At 34.9% G+C, this 21,545-nt stretch overlaps 1 protein-coding gene across 1 annotated transcript in view; it reads left to right on the plus strand.

Annotated features, from left to right (window-relative positions):
* Klhl1 (kelch like family member 1) overlaps positions 1 to 21,545 on the plus strand; it is a 346,069-nt gene that overhangs the window by 172,826 nt on the left and 151,698 nt on the right. The window contains exon 5 of the mRNA XM_037208360.1: positions 13,420 to 13,632. Within this exon, the coding sequence (XP_037064255.1) occupies positions 13,420 to 13,632 (213 nt within the window). The remainder of the gene's footprint in view (positions 1 to 13,419; positions 13,633 to 21,545) is intronic.

Consider the following 21,545-nt stretch of genomic DNA (forward strand, 5'->3'; position numbering starts at 1 on the left):
GGCTCTATGTACATTTACATTAAAATAATAGAAAATATTTTCATAATCTGATCTGAGGCCTTCTCTAGTATCTGAGAAAAGTCAAAATGCCTGACAGTGTAAATCCTCTTTTTTTGTATCATATAAAATTTCTGTATTAAAAATGGTATGCAGCCAGGCTGTTATAGATTATGTCTCACAAGATATTTAATGAACTTTATGAATATAGGACATCTCAATAAATTAAAAATAATTGAGAACAACTCTTCTGACATATCAAATGAGTCAGAGAACTCTTCCACTCATTTTATCATCCACTACACATTTCTGTGTAAAATGAGGATCCCATTGAAGGTCTATAGGTGCTCTACACATACCCTGCTGCATCTCGTTTATAATGCAAATTCTATATGTTCTATTATAAGAATATAAAGTTATAAAATTACAATGTTGCCATAAATACCTTAAAATAGTCCATAAAAGTCTCATGTTTTCTATTTTCAGTGAAAATGTATGTGATGAAAGCCATAGATTATTTGGTGGGATTAGAAAGCTGGTTATTACATGACTGTGCTGGTTTATGTCTTATGGCAACTTCTTTCCCCATGAATTAAATTCGGAGTTTACATGGTTACTTTTACCTAAGCATTGTCTAAATGTCAAGAATTTGTCATTGGATGAGTCAGTATCACCTTCTTTTAGAGATTATTTTAATTGTTTCCTTTATTTTTGATAAATATCACTTTTTAATCAATAGTTCTCACTTTTTCTCATCATTTGATTCGAAGTAGCTGTGCATAAAATTTGGCCAACTCTACTCCATAATTCCTTAGGATGATGCCACATATTTTATCAGTCTAAGCAATGTTATTGCTATAATGTTCTCTTCTCTTTATTTTTATTTCTTGCCTCTGATAGTTAATTGCTGGCATGAGTTTTTCACATTTTGAAATCAATATTTCCAGTGACGTTAGATGCCAGAGAGATGGAAGTATCTTCCATTCCTAAATGTGACTTCATAAAACTACAATGTGTTAATGTAACTATTGCCCTTTTATTTTGAATGAAGACTGAAGTTCTCTAAGTGATAGTGAGAGTTGACTCTACAGAAAAAAACAAGCTTTTATTATGGGTATTTATTGTTTTATATTTTTTTACAGTATTACTCAAAGATTGATTGATTGATTTTGCAAAATTAAAAGTTTACCTTGTTGACATAGTAGGGAATAGCTGTTATCTTCCATATTCTCATGTCAAGACCTAGTGTTATATTCCCTCCATTATAAATTACCTACTTATTTAAAAAGTAAATAGATATTTTAATGATTTGTCCACAAATTGTACTTGTAGGACTTTGGACATTGACCTTTAAAATTTACTATTTTCTATGTTTTGTGTGGACATTAAATATTGCAATTCACAAAAATTATGGTTCTCACTGATTAGATAATCTCTCTCTCCTTCTTTCCCTCATCTCTGCCCATTGTTTTTTCTCTTTCTTTTCCTGTCAGATACACACATAGTTTAAATAGTGTTAGTAACTCCTTTATTGGTTGATTCCCCCAAGTAGAGGTTTTATAATTGTTTCATAAATTTCTCCATGCAATATATTGATTTAGTTGAATCTCTTAAAATATTAGGAAGTCTTTTATTTCCTTTTATTGTATATGGATTCTTTTCTAAACTATATATCCTGATTATGGTTTCCCTCCCTCGACGCCTCCCAGGTGCTCCGGTTTTCCCTCCCATCTGGATCTACTTTATTTCTTTCTGTCATTTGGAAAGAAGCTTCTAAAAGATAATAAGAAAATATAAACAACATAAAATATAATGAAATAAAAGAAAAAACTATCACATTGAAGCTGGACAGGACAAACCAACAGAATGAATATGAGTCAGAGGCCAAACTCATTTGCACATATAGGAATCCTATAAAAAGACTAAACTTGAAGTCAAATACATATTCAGAATATCTGGTGTAGGTGCATGTTGCTTCAGTCTCTGTGAGTTCATATGAGCTTTGCTCATCTTGATTTAGAGGGCCTTAGTTTCCTGGTGTCCTCCATCTCCTCTGCCTCTTATGTTCTTTCTGCCTCTTCTTCCTTGGAGATCCTTGAGCCCTGAGGGGAGGAATTTATTGAGATATACCGCTTAGAGTTGAGTGTTCCAAGACCTCAAACTCTTTGCATGTCTGGCTGTGGTGTCTAAATTTTTTTCTGTGTGCTTCAGGAGGAATCTTCTCTGAAGATGGCTGAATAAAGTACTGGAGTATCAGTACAGAAGGATGTCTTTAGGAGTCATTTTGCCACTACATTCAAAAAAATTTTAGACCCATATTATTTGGTTTTACCCTAGGTCCCTGAGTTACCTAGTCTCATGTTCGTAATCATCCAAGCAGGGTCCAATAAGGATTCTATCTCCTGGAATGGGCCTTAAGTCAAATCAATAATTGGTTGGTTATTTTCACAAGGCTTGCACCTCGATTGCCCTAGAATATTTTGTAGGCAGTATACCATACCATAGTGGGTAAAGGGTTTGTAGCTGGCTTGGTGTTTACATTTCTTTAGCTGTTTCTCAGCCATTTGAGTTTCTTCTATTGAGAGTTTCATTTAGAATTATACCCTATTTTTTAAAAAGTATTACTTTCCTTTTTGTTGTTTTTTTTCTTTCTTCTTTCATTATGTATGTATGTATGTATGTATGTATGTATGTATGTATGTATGTATTTAAATATCCTGGCTGCAGTTTCCTCTTTATACAAGCTCTTTGCATGATGTCTCAGTGTCTGTGTGTTTGTACCTGCCTAAGTCATGTTGTGTTCAGAAGCCCTGTTTCTTTGGAGTTGTCCACACCCTCTGCCTCTTACACTCTTTCTGCCGCCTCTTCTACAGGGTTTGCAGAGCCCTGACGACAGGATTTTTATGGAGATATTCCGTTGGGAAATTTTTCTCCCTGTTATTTGCTGATTTTGCTGGGCTTCTAATGCATGAAACCATCAGCTAATACAGGATGGTTTTCTTTGACCACTAAACTTATAATAGTAACTTGCTATAACAAAACATAAAATAAACACCCAGTCTTTGTTTTAGATTTAAGTAAAACATAAAAGCTACTTCTTGTAATTATTAAATTAATAAATGGATATTTGTAATAATTTGAGAAGTGCTGAGCAACCGGATTTGTATTGAAACTCTGTGAAGAGAAAGTGTTGGACACTGGTTTCTACTTGTTCATAGAAGCCCTCATTTCCATCTACACCATCCTCAGTATATCACTGATTCGTTTTCAAATCAGCTTCCTCACTTAAAGTCTTTGTACTCCATAATGTTCAATGTTCTATACATATTACAGTGGTAACAGTTTTCTTCCGTTTTCTAAATTTTTGCTAAATTAGTGGCATTTGGCAACTTAGTTTTTGGCAAAGTTGAGAAATAGTGATTATAAAATCATTTAACTTTTATGAAGAATATTTCTCTTATTTTAATTACTTTTTTCTTAAGTACAATGTTCTATCAGTTTGTATTTTATAGTTTTTAAAATCATTTTAAGATTTTGGGTCTTAAAATCTTGTCACTCCCAGTACAATATCCCATGAGTCTTGAAGGAGAGAGTATGACAAGCTTCCCCAAAAAAGTCTGAGCTTTTTGCATTCCCTTTTTCTCTGTACAATGACCAGTTGTGGGTACTGGTGCTAATTGTCATCTATTGCAAAGTGGTAGATGAGTACAAAGAAACAACATTTCTTATATAAAGTAAAAGAGTTTACGTAAAACGTCACAGGGTTGTGACTGTAGGAACAAGATCTATATAAATTCAAGCCAGACAAAATCCCAGTGTGAAAAGGACACAATATACCACCTCTAGCTGAGGAGCTGTTCACAACTGATCATCCCTGGAAGAGGGGAGATCAGGTTAATTTAAGGGTATTGTCACGGAAAGGGAGACTGTAGTCCAATTGAGTGCCACACATGAAAGAAATTAGACCTATAGTTTTAAACAAGATTTGGTATGAAAGAAGGAAGTGGACATGGAAGGAAAGGATACAGAGAGATGACTAAAATACATTGTCTGGGATTCTCAGAGAGTTCATTACTATCATTTTATGATATCATATTTTTATTGCATGATTTTGTTTCAAAAACATGTTAATAATTGTAGTTATTTCTGTTATGATTTAAAAATCATAGGCTGAATACAAGAATATAGTCTAAGCTGTGAGTTTAAATGCTGGTTGTTACCATGCAGTAAATTAACTCAAGCCAATACATAAATAATTTAAATAATTTTCTGAAATAAAAATATAGTTGAATTTGTTCATACTTCTTCAAAAACAATATAGAACACAGGGTCCCAAATTATTGTAGTATATAGTTTATTAAATAGTACTGCTGCTTCTTACTGAAAAGTAATTAATGGCATTATTTTTACAGCTGCCATACTTACTTCTTTTCTTTATTATACATTCCTTTTGAACTTCATTTATTTAGAGCATATATATATATATATATATATATATATATATATATACACACATACATACAACAGACACACACACATATATATACATCCATACACACATATACATACACATAACACATGCACATATATACATATACATAATTATGTCTATATGTATATTTTTCCTCTAAAGTTTATAAGCATAAAAACGAAAGAGAATATACTTTCATTTGACAACACAATCCTGGTTACATAAAAGAAATATGTGCATGTAGGATAAAGGATAAAATTCAGTTTCATTAAGTTATAATTATCAAATATGCATGTATCTTTTTAATTCAAATCAGAACATTACACTATATTTCTTATAAAATGTCCCAGTAAGCAAGACAGAAATGTCTTGCATTAAAATCTTCTGTTTCTAGCAAGGTTGGAGAGAATGATTTTTTTATGCCATCAAAAAAACAGAAGTCTTTCAAGAAAAAAAAATTATGTCTCTTAAATGTTTTGCAAATAGAAAAAAAAAACTATGTTATTTGGTGACTACATAGGTAATAATGCCATTTCTTGTGGATTGACACAACCCTATGGTGTAATAAGGATTAGTGAGAGAGTTACACTTCTGGTCTAACCTTCCCAGCAACTCTCATTTTCAATGATTTCTCTTATGCAACAAAAAGCTGTGGCAACCACTGACGTGGAACAGTGTAAGGCCTCAGTGAAGAAACACGTTGCTGCCTCTAGTAAGAGTTAAATGGGTTAAATATCAACCGTTATAAAAACAAATACCTGACATTGATCTATACTTTGTATATGAAGAGTACATGAATTGTACATGAAAGTAATATTTTAAAAGCCAATGAACTCATTTGAGAATGTTTACTTTTCTAACATATAAAACAGTAGAAATACTATCATTTAGCTGCTTGGGATATTTTCTTGGTCATTCAATCTATAAATAAATTTTAAACACTAACCTTCCCTTCATGAGCAGGTAAAATAAAATCTGTATTAAATGTTTCAACAGTGCATAGCCAGTTTCATAAACCGACCAAATAATTTAAGGGATTAAATTATTTTCATGAGATAATTGAGTATATTTTATTTAAATGATCAAGTTTTAAATCTTTTTTATATTAATGAAGCTTACATCAGAAAAAAACTTATACACTGGCTATGCTTACCAGGTCTACCTCAAGCTGAATTTATGATACTTTAAAATATTCGTTAATTTATTTTTGCCTGATACGTCAAGAGAAGGAAACCTCAGAATTGAGAAAGAGTTATATTTTTAAATAATAAGTCATTGCATTTTCTGATTTTTTTGGCTTGTTTTTGCAATATTTTTGTTCATAGTATTATATAATGGATAGCTTCATATTTTAGGATCAGGACCTTGGTTAACTATTAATAAAGTTTAAATTGTTGACAATATTTAAAAGGCGAAAGATTTATACAATCTGAAGAGAAACCAGAGTATGTTGACAATATTTAAACAATAAGATAGTGCATCAGATTTATATATCTTTTTAAAAATACATCTTTTTTAAAGAAATTTTTTATTCATTTTATTTTACATATCAATTACAGACTCCTTTCTCCTCTCCTCCTGCCCCTCCAGCTTAAACTACATCTTAAGAGTAAAGTAATGATATAAGGTATGAAACTTGGAATCTTAGGCTTGGCAGCCATTCATTTTACCTGTGGAGCCACACCTACAGCTCAAGACTTACTTGCAATCTGCTCAACCTAATGTTATCACTAATGTCCGGCTAATAATTTATGTGGCATAGAATATTTATATTTAAATTTCAAAAGAACTACTACTTTTGATCATTTTTTTTGCTTTATCTAGAGCAGTGGTTTACTTTTTTTTTTTAAATTTAATTTAATTTTATTTTACAATACCATTCATTTCTACATAACAGCCACAGATTCCCTTGTTCTTTCCCTTCCTGACCTCCTCCCCTTCCCCCCAACACACTCCCCATTCCCACCTCCTCCAGGGCAAAGCCTCCCCCTAGGACTGAGATCAACCTGGTAGACTCAGTCCAGGCAGGTCCAGTCCCCTCCTCCCAGATTGAGCCAAACGTCCCTGCATAAGTCCCAGGTTTCAAACACGTAAATCATGCAATGAACCCAGGATCTGGTACCACTGCCTAGATGCCTCCAAAACAGATCAAGCCAATCAACTGTCTCACCTATTCAGAGGGCCTGATCCAGTTGGGGGCCTGTCAGCCTTTGGTTCATAGTTCATGTGTTTCCATTCATTTGGCTATTTGTCCCTGTGCTTATCCAACCTTGGTTTCAACAATTCTCGCTCATATAAACCCTCCTCTTTCTTGCTAATTAGAATCCTGGCGCTCCACCGGGGACCTACCTGTGGATGTCTGCATCCAGATTCCTCAGTCCTTGGATGGGGTTTATGGCACAACTATTAGGGTATTTGGCCATCCCATCACCAGAGTAGGTCAGTTCCGGCTGTCTCTCGGCCATTGCCAGCAGTCTCTTGTGGGGGTATCTTTGTGGATTTCTGTGGGCCTCTTTAGCACTTTGTTTCTTCCTTTTCTCATGTGATCTTCATTTACCATGGTCTCCTATTCCTTGTTCTCCCTCTCTGTTCTTGATGCACCTGGGATCTCCCGCTCCCTTTCCCTTGACCCTTGCCCTTCATTGCTCCCACTCATGTCCAGGTTGTTCATGTAGATCTCAGCCATTTCTCCATCATTGGGCAATCCTCGTGTCTTTCTTGGGGTCCTGTTTTTCAGGTAGCCTCACTGGTGATATGAGTAGCAGTCTAGTCATCCTTGTTCCACATCTAGTATTTGATCATTTTTTTTTTTAAGTATTATGAGGACCAAGCAATAGTAGAGTTAAAAATAGGGGATATAACCTTTGAAAATACTTATATGGTAAAATCAGAAAATATAAAACAAAATACTATTTGGAAACTTCCAGGTATTTAGAAAGATGGGATTATTCATTTTTCCTACATCGCTAGGTTGGATCTTGCATATGCCAGGCCAGCACTCTACATTGAAGCACGTCCCCAGAACCATTTTTGTAATTTCTGTACCTTGGTCTGTGACATTTTACATTCGATGTCCAAATATTTCCCTGTGTTAAGTATTTTACACTCTTATTTAAAATGTGTTTGTGCATATGTATTTGTGTTGTTTGGTGGGTTGTCTTTGACACTGAGAAAAAAGTCTTAGGATTAATCTACTCAAACATCTGACTTATAGATCAATTTCATTGTTATTTCCACAATATTTCTAAGACCTTTGTGACATATCAGTTAATACATATCTTATAGTAGGTCCTTATTGCACACTGTCACTTGGCTGATACTACTCATCATATCATCTGCCCTGTTCTAGTTTAAAATCTTACCACACTTTCTGAGCTCTTTACTTATGACCACTTCCAGATAGCGATCTTTGAAAATAAAATTATGAATGTTTTGTTTAAAATACAGCTTTCCTGTTCCATAACACTATTCCAACAGCATATATACAACTCTTAAAAAAGTTTTCAACAAATTGTAGATGGACCAAGACTAGAAATTTCTCATGATTTTCAGAGGTAATGTGTTGTTGATTAAATTCTACAATATAGGGAAACTAGTTTAACTTTGTAAAACTTCATGATAAACCAAACATGCTTGCTTAAAACATTCCAGAAACTGTATTGCAATTATAACAGGAATACTGGGAAAAAACAACATTTAATGGAGACCTTGTAAGGAGGAGAGTGGAAAAAAAGAGAATTTTAGATCTTGTCAATATGTAAATGCTTAGTTAATAAGCAATACAATATAAGAGTGTGACATGCTGCAACAACTATAACCAGGTTCTAATGCCCACCTAATTCATGGCAGTTTTTAACATCAGCACCAACAGTTTGCAAAGAACTTAGTAGGGTTTACAAAGATACAAAGTTATATGATTTTTTAGCTGAATTAGCACCAGGTCTGTGAGGGGAAGAAAAAAAAAAGACCTTGTATAGTGATATTAAATGAAATTATTATCAGAGCTGTCTGAAAAGAAATCAAACAATAAAAGGCTATAGCCTTCTTTCCAGATGGATTTCAATCTGACTCCAAGTTTCCTGGAGGGTAAATAAAAAGAGAAATCTGATCAATTTCATAATTTACAACATCCATGATAAAGGAAAACCAATTTACTCAGGAGAAGTGCAATTATTCTTGCTACTAAAACCTGTAAGAAATTTCCCCAAGGGTCATCATAAAGAGGACACTATAAAATATAATGAAATATGCCTTGAACAAAATCTTTATGACAGACCCCACTGTTTCACACAGTAATTTTTATTGTATTCTTTACTTTATACCTACAGTGTAACTGTACAATTTTGGGTATAGTTTAATAATGGCAGACATGTTTGAGTAAAAAAAAAAAAAAAAAAGCAAATTCAACAAAATATCTTTCCAAATTCCTCAAAATTGTGTTTTTCTTTCTTGATCTCTTTGGAGAAGTCTGGTAGCAATTAGGTTCATAATAATTATAATGCAATAAGTAGTTACAGGTATCTATAAAATACCATATAGTCCTAAAAGAAACACAGAATTAGAATAATTTCCAAGGGGGGGAAACATGAATTAGTTCTTCTGCGATGGCTATTACAGATATATTAATATATTGATCATTTATATTTTTACATTATTTCTGTATATAAGTGGTTATGGCATGGAGGAAGCTGGGGACACTTCCATTCCAAAGGTATAATTACTTCAACAGCCAGGGTTGTTCCTGTAAAATGAATATGACTTGAACTCAATGTGAACACTTCAGGCTTTCTAAAAGGAAAGTGGATAGCACAATGATTCTATTTTTTATTTTAAAGATGTTTTAATTCACATTGATGGAGTAGACTGTGTAGTTATTTTGTTAGATAGCACTGCTGCATTGTAGACCATAATAGATCAAATCTCTCTTTTTTTTTAATTTAATTTCATTTTACATATCAGCCACGGATTCCCCTGTCCTCCCCATCCCACTCCACCCCACCCCTGCCTTCCTCCCAGTCCACCCCCCCTCCCATTCCCACCTCCTCCAGGGCAAAGACTCCCCTGGGGATTCAGTTCAACCTGGTAGACTCAGTCCAGGCAGGTCCAGTCCCCTCCTCCCAGGCTGAGCCAAGTGTCCCTGCAGAAGCCCCAGGTTCCAAACAGCCAGCATATGCACTGAGGACAGGTCCTGGTCCTGTTGCTAGAGAGCTTCTCTCCAGGTCCCACCAAACCCCGCAGTTCCACTAAGCCCCACAGTCCCACAATCCACGTATAAAATAATCACTCAGACACTTTTATTACTTATAAACTGTATGGCCGTGGCAGGCTTCTTGTAACTGTTCTTATACCTTAAATTAACCCATTTTTATAAATTTATACCTTGCCACGTGGCTGGTTGCTTACTGGCGTCTTTACATGCTGTTTGTCCTGGTAGTGGCTGCAGTGTCTCTCCTTCCTTCTTCCTGTTTTCCCAATTCTCCTCTCTCCTTGTCCCACCTATATTTCCTGTCTGGTCACTGGCCATGAGTTTTTTATTTATATAGAGCGATATCCACAACACGGTCCCAATGCTTGGATGACTCCCAAACAGTTCAAGCTAATCAACTGTCTCACTTATCCAGAGGGCCTGATCCAGTTGGGGGCTCCTCAGCTATTGGTTCATAGTTCATGTGTTTCCATTAGTTTGACTATTTGTCCCTGTGCCTTTTCCAACCTTGGTCTCAACAATTCTCGCTCATACAATCCCTCCTCTTTCTCACCTGGGGCCTGGCTATGGATCTTTGCATCTGTTTCCCTCAGTCATTGGATGAGATTTCTAGCAAGACAATTAGGGTGTTTGGCCATCCTATCACCAGAGTACGTCAGTTCGGGCTTTCTCTCCTCCATGACAGAGAAATGGATGAGATCTATATGAACAACCTGGATGTGAGTGGGGGTAATGAAGGGCAAGGTTTGAGGGAAAGAGATCTTAAGGGAGCAGGAGATCCCAGTTTGATCAAGAACAGAGAGGGAGAACAAGGAATAAGAGACCATGATAAATGAAGACCACATGGGAATAGGAAGAAGCAAAGTGCTAGAGAGGTCCCCAGAAATCCACAAAGATACCCCCACAATAGACTACTGGCAATGATCGAGAGAAATCTTTCTTTTAGGCTATGTCTTTCTATGACACAGAAAACTTAAGAAGGGAATGTGATGAAGACTTTTTTTTAGTTCTTATGCATGGACCAATGTCCTCTTGCCTTTGCTTTTGATGTAGAGGGGACAACTTGTCTGTAGTCTCTAGGACAGATCATCCAAAAGGTATATTCTAACTGGCAGGAGACATGGTTGCTAAGGTCCAGCTTCAGTGTCCTTATTCTCCTTGTGTCTCACTTCACTTTTGATACAGCTCAAGGTACCCTCATGGATATTTGTCAGTTATTTTGTTGCATTTAATATTGAGCTTTTACTTTAAAGACTGAGCCTAGATTTTTACAATTGTTTGATGGGTGACATAAATAAGAAAATGCTTTGGCTGTGTTCTTCAAATCTGTTCCCAAGGTCTATCCCTCGTGTTCACCTTCTATTGCACAAGCATACCAAAGTCCAGACTGCAGTTTGGCAACTGCTGTGGGAGGTCTTAAGGTACCAAGTGTTGTGACACTCTAGTGGGATGTTAACTATACAACTGACAAATAGTTGCCTTGAGGAACAGGAAGTGAAGGTAGATTTAGAATTTATTTATTTATTTATTTATTTATTTATTTATTTATTTATTTATTTACTTACTTACTCACTTACTTACTTACTTATACCTTGTGACAGGGTCTCATGCCACCAAGCCTAGTCTCATACTCACTGTGTAGCTGAGGTTGAGGTTGGTGTTGACTTCTTTTTTTTTTCTTTTTTTTTTTTTTTTTTTTTGCTTTTTCGAGACAGGGTTTCTCTGTGTAGCTTTGCGCCTTTCCTGGAGCTCACTTGGGAGCCCAGGCTGGCCTCGAACTCATAGAGATCCGCCTGGCTCTGCCTCCTGAGTGCTGGGATTAAAGGCGTGCGCCACCACTGCCTGGCGGTGTTGACTTCTTGATCATCTAGGTTTCACCAACTAAATATTGGAACTGCAGATATGTACCACAACTACTGGCTTCTTGTGTTAAATCTTGATTCATGAAAGGAACACAGGAAACAAAGTTAATGAATATCATTTAAAATACTAGAGTGAGTAAATGATGATATGTTAAATAATATGACAGAAGAAATAGTGGGTCATTTATCAACTGCAATGCAATCAAGGGAAGAAATTAATTACAATTAGAAGGCATCACACTGTAGAAACTAAAAGTTTAAGGAGTCCTTAAAAAGAAACCTTGAAGATGCCACACACATTTAAAATCATGTCGGCCTCATTATAGAAGATTTAACTCAGAAGCTCAAGGAGACACAGAGAGATTAATTGTGAGAAAACAAAAGCTAGATGAAAATAAATAGGAATTAAAATTAAATCATGATTAAGCCAAATTTGATGGCTACTGAGACCCAGAAAGTCAATTTTCTGCAGAGCAGAAAGAGGTGTATTTGATCAAAACACATTATAGTCATTTACAATTTCTCAAGCAACAACTGATAGTTCATATTTCTGTAGATGTAACCAACCATCTTACTAAATAAGAAACACAGAACCAATGCAAAGAGGAAAGCCAAGAGATCAGAGCTAAGAGCCTTACCCGTCTGCTACAGCTAGCCTCTTCAGCCAAGAGACCTACTTCCTGTGTTTTTGTCTTTATACAGACTTTCTGTTCTGCCTCCTCATTGGTTGTAAACACAACCACATGACTGCCTCGTCACTACCTGTCTGTACAGACCTCCATGTCTTCTATGGTTGGTATTATGATTAAAAGTGTGTGTGTCCAATGCTGGCTGTATCTTTGAACACACAGAAATCTACCTAGCTCTGCCTACCAAGTGTTAGGATTAAAGGTGTGAGCCACCACCGCCCAGCTTTTGCTATAGCTCTAATAGCTCTGACCCCCAGGCAACTTTATTTATTAACATACAAATCACATTTTAGTACAAATAAAATATCAATATATATTTCTACCCTTAAAAAGTTCTATTTAATCTTTGCAAGGCATTTCTTTAATTTCTTAGATTTCAATATAATTGTCAAATAATTGTTTAAAATAAAGCATCTAAGACAATATTATAGATTTCTGAATGAGAAGATGTAAGTAGAACCCCCAAATCTCATCTTCCCTTGTGTGGTCCACTGGTTAGGGACTGCTCTTTGAAATTACCATATTAACTCCAAGGCCAAATCTTGCTCTGTGTCTATAATGCTCAATATATTTGTAACTTGAATTAAATCAAGGACAAATTTTTACAATAAACAATAACTTAAAAATCTAATCAGCAACAACAGCAATCTATTAAACCAAAGAAATGGTCATGAGAAGAGGTAATTGTGAGAGAAAGAGGTGGATAGAGCTCATATGATTTTGTAACTTCTGTGGTTTCTCAGCTGTCTTTTTTCTCCTTTCAAATAAACAACAAAGCTGCCTTGTTTTGTATTCCTCCCTGTAATTTTATTGCTATTTTCTGATTTGTGTATGTGTATTCAAACCTTTGAAGGTATAAAATGTTATTCTTTTCATATTTGCTAATTCTTACATAGCAGTACACTTGAAACTTGAACATTTAATCATTGAGTACATTCTTCCTGCATAACAAAGCTGTGCATTATAATCCTCCAGTTATTACAAGATCTGTGCTGTCTCAGATACATTTACACTTCAATTACAATTACAATGCTTTCTTCTTAACAGCTTCTTGTTTCTGAAGGATGAGTCTCAAGGATTATGTTATAATGAGAACAAAGGTTATTGACTGCTTTTCACATTTTTTCTCTGAAATGCTCTGCCAGCCACAAAGGAATGAAACAGAATTTATGCCAAGATCTTTTCTCCCCACAGGAAAACATAATGGAAGTAATCAGAAATCAAGAGTTTTTACTCCTTCCAGCTGAAGAGCTCCATAAACTACTGGCCAGTGATGATGTAAATGTTCCCGATGAAGAGACCATCTTCCATGCACTAATGATGTGGGTCAAGTATGACATGCAGCGGAGATGCAGTGACCTAAGTATGCTCCTTGCTTTCATAAGATTACCACTGCTTCCACCACAGGTAATTTTGTGTCTTGCTATTTCAATATGTACACTATACTAAAACTTCCTGTATTATAAGCAAACATTACAACATAGTTTTAAATAATTTTCAGCATTCTAGGATTGTAATGAGGAGCTATATTCTAATTAAGAAAGAAGGCATAAAAATTATGAGTGAAAGATCATGGATCTAAATCTTATCTTAGCTACATATAGATTCACGCATGCCTTTATCATTATAAGAAATTTTTATTTTGATACAGTTTTCACATGATAAAGTAAAATTGTACTGTATACACAAAAGGTTTGTGAAATCAATTAAATAACAAATGCACATGTATTACAGTGTGTATTATCTATTTTCTGTTTATTATCTACTTGTATGTGCTCTCTATAAAATTTAACACCTGCATAGCAAGAGGGAAACCATGGCTGGTACTGGAAACCTAGCCAACTACTTAGGGCTACTGAAGTCATGGATCTTGGAGGAGACCATTTAACCACCACTTTACTAAACCAGCATAACACCTAATTACATTCTAAATATTTGTTCTTATACTCTCCTTCAATTTGATCTATGATGCAATCAGGCGATAATTCCTTAGACAAAAAAAAGATATATATTCTTTGTTTTTTCTCTTTTTTAATATAATAATTTAATTTACATATCAGCCACAGATTCCCTTGTCCTCCCCTTCCCTCCTCCCCGTGCCTTCCCCCCAGCCCACCCCTCATTCCCATCTCCTCCAGGACAAAGACTCCCCTGGGGATTCAGCTTAACCTGGTAGTTTCAGTCCAAGGAGGTCTAGTCCCCTCCTCCCAGGCTGAGCCAACTGTCCCTGCATAAGCCCCAGGTTCCAAACAGCCAGCTCATGCACTGAGGACAGGAACCGGTCCCACTGCGTGGGGCCCTCCCAAACAGTTCAAGCTAATCAACTGTCTCACTTATCCAGAGGGCCTGATCCAGTTGGGTGCTCCTCAGCTATTGGTTCATAGTTCATGTGTTTCCATTAGTTTGGCTATTTGTCCCTGTGCTTTTTCCAATCTTGGTCTCAACAATTCTCGCTCATATAAACCCTCCTCTTTCTTGCCAGTTGGACTCCTGGAGCTCCACCTGGGGCCTGGCAGTGGATCTCTGCATCTGGTTCCTTCAGTCATTTGGATGAGGTTTCTAACATGACAGTTAGGGTGTTTGGCTGTCCTATCACCAGAGTAGGTCAGTTCGGGCTGTCTCTTGACCATTGCCAGTAGTCTATTGTGGAGGTATATTTGTGGATTTCTGGGGACCTCTCTAGCACTTTGCTTCCTTCTATTCTCATGTGGTCATCATTTGTCATGGTCTCTCATTCCTTGTTCTCCCTCTGTTCTTGATCAAACTGGGATCTCTGGCTCCCCTAAACTCTCTTTCCCTTGAACCTTGCCCTTCATTAACCCCACTCACGTCCAGGTTGTTCGTGTGGATCTCATCCATTTCTCTGTCATTGGGCGATCCCTATGTCTTTCTTGGGGTCCTGTTTTCTAGGTAGCCTCCCTGGAGTTGTGAGTAGCAGTCTAGTCATCTATATATAGTGTCCTCCTATGAGTGAGTACATACCATGTTTGTCTTTCTGAGTCTGGGTTACCTCACTCAGGATGATTTTTTTCTAGATCCATCCATTTGCCTGCAAATCATGATGTCATTGTTTTTCTCTGCTGAATAGTATTCCATTGTGTATATGTACCACGTTGTATTTATCCATTCTTCAATTGAAGGGCATCTAGGTTGTTTCCAGGTTCTTGCGATTACAAACAATGCTGATATGAACATAGCTGAGCAAGTGCTGTTGTATTCTTTATGTTTTTAAGGTCAATTGAATAACATTTCACAATTTGTAGTGGGATCCAATATAATCTTAAGTTGTGGAAACTTATAAAACTATTTATTAATTCAAATTATAGAATTTTTGTTCACTACAGATAAGGAAACAGAAAAATGGAATCACCACTCCACTTTATTGATGAGGACAAAGGACAGAGGGCAGAAAACAATAAGAAATTTTATAAGTTGACATTACCTTGTGATAAATTCTTTCACCAATTTTCAGCTAGAAATAGCAAAAATATTCTCTTACCTTTTCTCTTATTATAATGTCATCTGTGAGACTCAGTACTTTAAAACTCTAAGCCACAGAGTAGAAAACATCACAAACTTTGAGTTAGATTTCATGGAGAAAAATCACTACTTGTACCTGACCTCCCTATGGTAGGTTGTCACAGCTTTATAACATTACAAGACTTAACTATATACAGCATACTTAACCTAGTATAATTTCTGTGTTTGTCAAAAGGAAAATTCAAAATGCATTAGATAACTAAAATATGTGAAACTGTATGTGCAAATACACTATCAAAAGAGACTAAAGGCTTTACCATTCATTCATCTCATTGACTTAGATCCAAACCATCATAAAAAAAAATCAGGAAGAGTGTAAGATAACTAGTTAAAATATAGGGAAAATAAGGAGCTATGAACACACAATATGAACTCACAAGTATGAATTCCACAGTGAGTGGAAGTTTTTGGTGGATTTTAAGATTAGAAAATTAAAAACTATTCCTATACCAAAAAACTGGAAATCTATTGAAGCTTTAGAAACTACTGTCTTTTATTCGACTATTGATAGTAACTAAGAATTAAAATCAGGATTGATTGATTTATGGATGCTTCCACTCAACAAATTATAAGAACTTGCTTTGGCATAAAGCATTTTAAAGAAAAAGAGACAGATATGTAGGGAAGCCATAAAAATATTGTGATTCCCAGTGCTATATTTTCCAAATCACATACTTTTACTAATAATTCTCAAGGACAGTATTCTCAGTAATGGCCATAAAAGCCAATGATGAAAATTAACCAATGATAGGTTGAAGGACATTAACCAGTGACACATGATAGACCAATTTGTTATCTTTTTCTTTTATCAAGCCATTGATCAACACCTATTTCCACTATTTGTTGAAATGAGGGGATCTTGAAGGTAAACTTGTATTTAAAATTTATTAGCAATATACTGGGCATTCTAGGTCTTTCTTGTAATTCCAATACTTAGAAGACTGAGACAAAAATACTTCTTCACTGAGAGACTTACTACTTAATTTTTAGACTACCCCCTCTATAATAAGATATTATTTATTGGAGAAGAAGGGCAACATATTAGAGAAGTTTATGAATGTGATTATGGTAGGGTACTGTGTTCTCCTAGTATGTGATTTCTTTCTAGCTTTCTAGCCTATTCTATTGTCATCAGAAATCAATAAAGCTTTCTTACAAGATATCTTATTTAAATTGATACATCAGAGCAGAGAATAAATGGATCTTTTATCAGATTTTTAGTTCTCTGAATTACACATTATACATGGATTTGTATTTTTCCTTTCACTTTTTTCTATTATGTGTAAATACATGAGAGCATGTGTTTATATTCATCCATATACTACAACATGAGTGCAGAGGTCAAAGTTGGTTCTCTCTTCCCACACTGTCAGTTCAGGGAAGCTAACACAGGTTGTATGCTCAATGACAAATGCCTGTACTTCCTGAGCTATATACATATCTTGAGCTCATATCATTTTGTTATTCCACAGATTTCTCCTACTTAGTGAAGCTGTATTTATTCATAATGAGAAATAAAGATTTTTTGTTTACTGTTGTTGCCTTAATTCTTTCAATTATTATCAGTCCTGATATGCATAAACATATCATGTGTATGTTTTCCTCACCTTTCAAATGAGAGAACTGTGTTAATAATTCAAGTATTCTTTCTAGCAAGAAATGTTTAGGGCAAAATAGAACAATCTAGATATAAGAAAAACAGTGTTAAATTACTGAAGTAAATGACTACCATGGCTTTAAAATACTTCACACAACATATTTCTAATAAAGAAAACACAGATATTAATTTTCAATACATGGTGAAGAGAGAGAAATGAGTTCAATGGGGTCAAGTTTTTAACAGTCATACACATAGTAGGATACCTAGATTCCCCAACACTCTGAAACAGACCTATCAGTAAGTCCTCGGTTCTCTAACATGGAAGACTAGAACAACTTTTTTTAATATATCAATTTGAGAGCCCACCTAGAGATTAGAGATAAATGCATTAGTATCTTCAGTATTTCTACATAGTGTGTATTGATTTTATGTTTGAGAAAAGAGTATACTAAGGATGAGCATGCTACCTACCTTCTTACTCAGGACTACAGCTCAGGTGGTTCTGAGAGTATATGATGCTGGTCCCGTGCTTCTTCCACCAGAGGGAACATGAGATGTGAAGACATGAGGTAGCTCCATTTTTTACCATGTCTAAATTTGAAAAAGATACTTCTATGCTATCTATGATTTCATAATCTGTATGGGTTTTCAAAGATGCATAAGAATCTCAGGCCTCTTTTTTTATGCTAATACAATGGTCTGAAAGCATTATTTTTTCTAGAAATTATGTATAATGGTTTGTAAATGATTCTAGCCCAAAAGTTAACTATTCCTGATTATATTTCATGTGCATTTAAACTGTCATATGAGGTTTTATTAGGAATTAGGAATTAATTATTTTATTTATGTTATGTGTTTCTACCTTAAGAATTGAAGACCTATAGAATTTCAAATACATGATGTTAGGTGATTGAAATAAACTAGGCAATATAATTTAAAACTATTTTAATGATGACATAGAAGAAAGTAATTTAGATCACACAGCAAAAATTTGAGGATAAGTATGAACAATGCTAGCCTTAAAATACTAGGTAATACTGAAACAATGGTAATTTTGTCAATAAAGTTCTCTTTACTTGTTTCTATCACATTTTAACTCTTGATTTTGCTCTCTTAACCCATAGACAGACACATACACACACACACACACACACACACACACACACACATATACCCAAAGGTACATATAATAATCATATAATAGGTATATTGTATATAAATGTGGTTGTAAGATCTGTATGGCTTGCATAATTTTAAAATATATAATTATATAATGTTGAAAATATTAAATGAGAAAGAATGCATTTTATAAGTAAATAGGAATTAGTTTAACGTACTTGAACAAATTGGTTAGAATTTGGTGTTACTGTGACATAGTTATGATATATGAAAATAGCTAGTATGGGTAAGTGGCAGAATAACATTTGAACGATTAAAAATAAGATGCTTCCAATTTTGGTACAGGGGAAAACACCAAGGTAATAGAAAAAAATAGGATATATAAAAAGCAATTTATTATGAATACAAATAAATATGAAGAAAATGTATGTTTTAGTAAAAGATAAATCACTCAATCTTGTGGTTACTTCTGTGATTAAGTATATCAAGTGCCTTAAAAATTCTATGCAGTGCTCATAAGGCAAAGACCGAAGAGACAATCACAGACACTGAGCTAGGTCCTCTGCATATATGCTAAGGTTGTGTACCTTGGTGTTCTTGTGGGACTCTTAACTATAGGAATGAGGAGACTCTAACTCTTTTGCCTGCACTTGGGTCCCATTTACTCCTAGTGGGTTGGCTTGTCCAGCCTTGATATGAGGGTCTGTGTCTAGTCTTATTGTAACATCTTATGCTGTGTTAGTTTGATATTCCTGGGAGGCTGACTGTTTTCTGAAGGGAAAAAGAAGAGGAAGGGATCTTGGGGCGAGGTTGAGAGGGAATAGAAGTGGATGGAGGGGAAATTGTGCTTAGGATGCAATGTATGAAAGAAGAATAAATTAAAAAAAAAAATAAAACAATTGCAGGATAAAAAAAGCAGTCACACAGTGTACTTGGTGGCATAATCTGTAATCAGAGAAAATGAGACTGAAACCAACAAGGGCTACAGAGTAGACCCTATTTCAAATCAAAGTATCACACACACACACACACACACACACACACACATGCACATGCACACACACATGCACACACACTAATAAAATCATTTACATATATTTCACAAATAAAGAAAGCTTAATAGAAATATGATTGGTGACAAAAATGGTTTAGTTATACTAACAATATTCTTCTATATTCCTAATACAATTGGCCATAAAACAGAAAATATTTTCTTATATTCTATGCTTTTAAGTTTTTATATTGCTAAGTGTATTGGATGCTTCTGTGTTTAGTCAGTTTTTATGTGCACAAAAGAAAATCCATTCTGATCATCTTTATTAATTATGAATGAACTCATGCCATTATAAAGTATGTTATGGTAATTTGGCATGGAGAATATAATGAGAATGCAAGCTTCCTGGAGACAATATGGCTTTTAAACAAGAACAATAATAGACTAAATAAGCTTCAGAAGCCAAAAAAGACATAGAAGGTCTCCAAAACTGCAATGTCTATTTTATGTGTTATGAAAAATGCAATAGTTTATATTGAAATAAATTCAATTATTTTACTGAACAATAAGAAAGATCATAAGAAATGGCAGAGTGAAAGAAACAGATAATTGAGTTATCTTTTGAGAAAGAAATTATTGATTGCAAATAAGTTAACAGTTGCATAGAGCAGTTTTCATTATTTCCTTGAATACACTAAAGTTTAAAATTTTAACAAAATTACAAGAATATGGAAATTTAAGGCATTTTGCTTAATACATGATAATGAGACAAAGAGAAGTCTCTTTTTTATTTTTTTATTATAATCTTTTCTAAAATAAAACGAGTGATCAGTTCAGTTTGTAATTAAAAAGTATACCTTGATGTCCTGGAACAATTTTTCAACTGATTTTATTTGCTTTCATAGAACACAACTTTACAATATGCACATAAATATACATTCATGCCATGTACGTTTGAAAGTTCAAACAGTGCTGGAAGCTTAGGTCACAACAAAGCACCACCCCACATGCCCAAGGTCTTTACTTTGACTCTCAGTACCATGCAAGCATTAAGACACATATACAGAGGCTCATTTTTATGAAGACTTTGATTATTGGCTTGAAAATGAGGTTTTAGAGTCTAGAGAGGTGGCTTGGTGACAAAAGGCCATTACTCTTTCAGAGGACCTGGGTTCATATTCTAGCACCCACATGAAGTAAAAATCCTAAGTAAATGCCAAGAAAGTGACAAAGACCAAATCAAAAAAAAAAAAAATCCAGAATACATAAATTACAAAGGAAGACACACAGAGTAAGTTCCACACATGCAATTTATGTTTTCTTTAATTTTACCTTCAAAGGGTACTTACTCATAACCATGTAACTGTCCACATCTTTATCTGCAGTCACTGTCTAATGTATTTTACATCTTAATTTTTTTACAAAGGGAAATGAAACATATGATTTTCAAAATTAGGGCCTAAATAATCTCAATGACATCTTTCGAGGATTCTCAGCAGTTTTTGGTTTTGTTTTTCATAACTGATTAATTACCAGTGCTAAGGCTTTCTACTTACTGAGGTTGTAATGCTGCAGACCCCCTCCCCAGTTCATGCATAGAGAATAGCATTTATTTCTGTTTCTGAATGCTATATTCAAGCCACCCATAAATTCCGAATTTTGATCTCTGCTTCTAAGATTTGTTAAAGATAGGTGTTTATGTCCATTTAACTACTAAAACTTCAACTCTGCCACCATTAACCATCTGGAATTTAGTGCACTCAAAATGGGGTAATTCAATCTCCTAAGACTTTTATTTTCACCTGCACTACAGAGTGAGTTCCAGGAAAGGCACAAAGTTACACAGAGAAACCCTATCTCAAAAAACAAACAAACAAAAAAGACTTTTATTTTCATTCTATTAATGATCCAACCAATCATCTAGTTTCTCATGTATAAATCTCAGAATACTCCCAATTCTCCTGGCATGTTACTGAGCCCTCAGTCACTTCAGAAGTCTATTTTGCTCTACCATACAACCTATTCTAAACATGATTCCTTGGTTTTGCTTTCTTACCACCCTTTCTT

This window comes from Peromyscus leucopus, chromosome 9 (genome assembly GCF_004664715.2).
Source record: "Peromyscus leucopus breed LL Stock chromosome 9, UCI_PerLeu_2.1, whole genome shotgun sequence".
Lineage (NCBI taxonomy): Eukaryota > Metazoa > Chordata > Mammalia > Rodentia > Cricetidae > Peromyscus > Peromyscus leucopus.